This window comes from Myotis brandtii, unplaced genomic scaffold (genome assembly GCF_000412655.1).
Source record: "Myotis brandtii unplaced genomic scaffold, ASM41265v1 scaffold1289, whole genome shotgun sequence".
Taxonomy (NCBI): domain Eukaryota; kingdom Metazoa; phylum Chordata; class Mammalia; order Chiroptera; family Vespertilionidae; genus Myotis; species Myotis brandtii.
This window is the reverse complement of record NW_005354543.1, coordinates 16,871-19,777: the sequence shown is the minus strand read 5'-3', so window position 1 is coordinate 19,777 and position 2,907 is coordinate 16,871. Positions and strand designations below refer to the sequence as shown.

The 2,907-nt window shown below is 41.6% G+C and overlaps 1 protein-coding gene across 3 annotated transcripts in view; it reads right to left on the bottom strand.

The window, feature by feature from the left end:
* LOC102247702 (zinc finger protein 1 homolog) overlaps positions 1–2,907 on the bottom strand; it is a 12,129-nt gene that overhangs the window by 1,432 nt on the left and 7,790 nt on the right. The window contains exon 3 of one of the 3 annotated variants that reach the window (XM_014534319.1): positions 805–868. The exons of 1 other annotated variant lie outside the window; for it this stretch is intronic. In XM_014534319.1, coding sequence (XP_014389805.1) covers positions 837–868 — 32 coding nt within the window. In that variant the 3' untranslated portion in view covers positions 805–836. Of the gene's footprint in view, positions 1–804; positions 869–2,907 lie in introns of those variants that run through there. One more of the 3 variants, XM_005859645.2, reaches the window with a different exon arrangement.

The window sequence follows — 2,907 nt, the reverse complement described above, 5'->3', positions numbered from 1 at the left end:
AACAATAAATACAGCATTCTCAACAGAAAAAAAAAAAAACAACCAAGAAGCAACAGGCTGAGAAAATATATTTATAAAACTAAACATGGCCTGGCTGGTATGGCTCAGCAGTTGAGCGTTGATCTATGAAACAGGAGGTCACGGTTCGATTCCTGGGCGGGCATATGTCAGGTGATCAATGATTCTCTCTGAGCATTGATATTTCTATGTCTCTCTCCCTCTCCCTTTATCCCGTAAATCAATAAAAAATATCTATCTATCTATATATATCTAAAAGGCTAGGATGCAAAGCGTCCCCTCAGGAATTCTACCGGGAGACCGGGAGTTTGATCACTCACTATGACATGCGCTGACCACCAGGAATCGAAGCAGAATGAAGGGAGGCCCCGCTGGAAGCTGGCATCTGGGGAAGGAAGCCCCCAGCCAGCAGCCAGGGAAGGAACCCCCTAGCCGGCACCTAGCAGTCAGGAAAGGAAGGCCCTGACCTGTAGCCGGAAGGCCCGATTGGCCCTGATTGCCAGCCAGACCTTGGGACCCTATCCGTACATGAATTTTGTGCACCAGGCCTCTAGTATATATATATATAAAACGCTAAGTAACAAACCGTACATCCATATGACCATCCAGTTCATATGACATACACTGGCAATTGAAAAATAAATGTTCACCCGTGCATGCGTGATATTTGTCCCCATCTGACACTGGCCTCCCATTTAAATTAATTCGAAGACAGTTTCGTGTGATGCCAGCATTTGTGATGGCTATTAATAAATCACAAGGACAAACTAGACAGAGTAGGAATATTCCTACCTGAATTCGTTTCCGGACATTGTCAGTCATATGTTGATTTCTGTGGAGTTCAAAGAGCCTGTGACGTTAAAGTTGTAAATACTTCATCACAAGGATAATTAGTCAAACACTCTCAAAGTGTTTTTTATCCTTAAATGTGTTTTTTTTCTCTTAAATGATTGCCATCTTGTTAGGTGTTTTGTGGTAATTCACTCTTTAATGTGGTATACAGTGCGATACTAGAATGAGGTTAATCACTTTATCATTCAATGTTTGTATCAATGCTATTTTAATAACATGTTTTTGTTTTTTTTACATCATATTTTGTTGCTTTTATCTTAGTTCTTTGTGGTTCTTATATGATGTTGTTACTGTTTACTTCATTAATCAATTTATATATTATTTTCATATACATTTTACTCATTTTCTTTCATCTCAGACACTTCTATTATAGAGAAAGGGAGATACTAAAATATCCCTCCTAATTAATTTCCTTTCAATGTGCATGAATCTGTGCACCAGGCCATTACATTAATAAAAAAAAAGTAAACACGTACAGGATAATTATGCAAAACAGACAAAGAAACCTTTCAACTCAACATTGACAAAAGAACCAACATGTCTGAAAAGGGCCAAATACCTTTAAGGCACAGCACTACAAAATATATACACATAGAAAATCAGTGTAACAAGATCCTGCACATCTTAGGTCACTAAGGAAATGCACATTAAAACAATGAGAACAAACAAACAGCACAGGCAAGCAACACTAAACCACCATTGTACAGGTCAGAATCCAGAACACTGATCCCACGAAATGCTTTGTGATGGTTGAGCAACTGGAACTCCAATCACTGCTGCTGAAAATACCAAATGCTACAGCCCTTGTGGAGATGGTCTGGAGGTTTTCATAAAACTAAATATACACTCACCATGGGATCTAGTAACTGGGCTCCTTACTATTGAACCAAAGAGTTAACCTTTTTATCTACTCAAAAGCCTACAAGGGGCTGCTTATTCATAATTTACAAAAGCTGGAGACAATGAAGGTCTCTCAACACGTGAATGGATAAATACACTAAAGGACATACAATGAAGTCTTATTCACTACTATAAAGATATAATACAGCCCTAACCGGTTTGGCTCAGTAGATAGAGCATCAGTTTGCGGACTGAAGGGTCCCAGGTTCAATTCCAGTCAAAGGCATGTACCTTGGTTGCAGGCACATCCCCAGTGGGAGATGTGCAGGAGGCAGCTGATCGATGTTTCACTCTCATCAATGTTTCTAACTCTATCTCTCTCCCTTCCTCTCTGCAAAAAATCAATAAAATATATTTAAAAGACAAAAAAGATTTAATACATCAAGCCATGAAAAGACATGATAGAAGCCTAGATACATAGAACTAAATGAAAGAGTCCAATCTGCCTGCCCAGGTAGCCCACTTGCTTAGATTATAGTACTGATGTACTAATGTTGTAGGTTTGATCTCTGGTCAGGGCACACACAAAAAAATCAATTAATGCCCAGCTGAAGTTTCTATCTCTAACTCTCCCTTCCTCCCTGAAATAAACATGATCTTGCCCTAACCAGTTCGGCTCAGTGGATAGAGTGTCGGCCTGCAGACTCAAGGGTCCCAGGTACGATTCTAGTCCAGGGTATGTACCTTGGTTGCAGGCACATACCCAGTAGGGGGTGTGCAGGAGGCACATGATTGATGTTTCTCTCTCTTCGATGTTTCTAACTCTCTATTCCTCTCCCTTCCTCTCTGTAAAAAAATCAATAAAATATATTAAAGCAAACAAACAAAAAAAACAACAGGGGGTCCAGTTGGCGGCGAGCAGTCAGGCATCCCCCGAGGAGTCCCAGATTGGAGAGGGTGCAGGACAGGCTGAGGAATTTCGTGCACCGGGCCACCAGTATATACCAATAAAAGGATATTATACTCATTAGACCAGGAGACCTTCTGGACAAAGCCATGGTGGCGGGGTTGAGGCAGAAGCAGTTAGTGGTGATCAGGCCAGGTGGGAAGAGTAGTTGGGGTGAGCAGGCCAGCAGAGGGGACAGTTGAGGATGAGCAGACTGACGAGGGGGGGCAGTTGGGGGCGAGCAGGCCGGC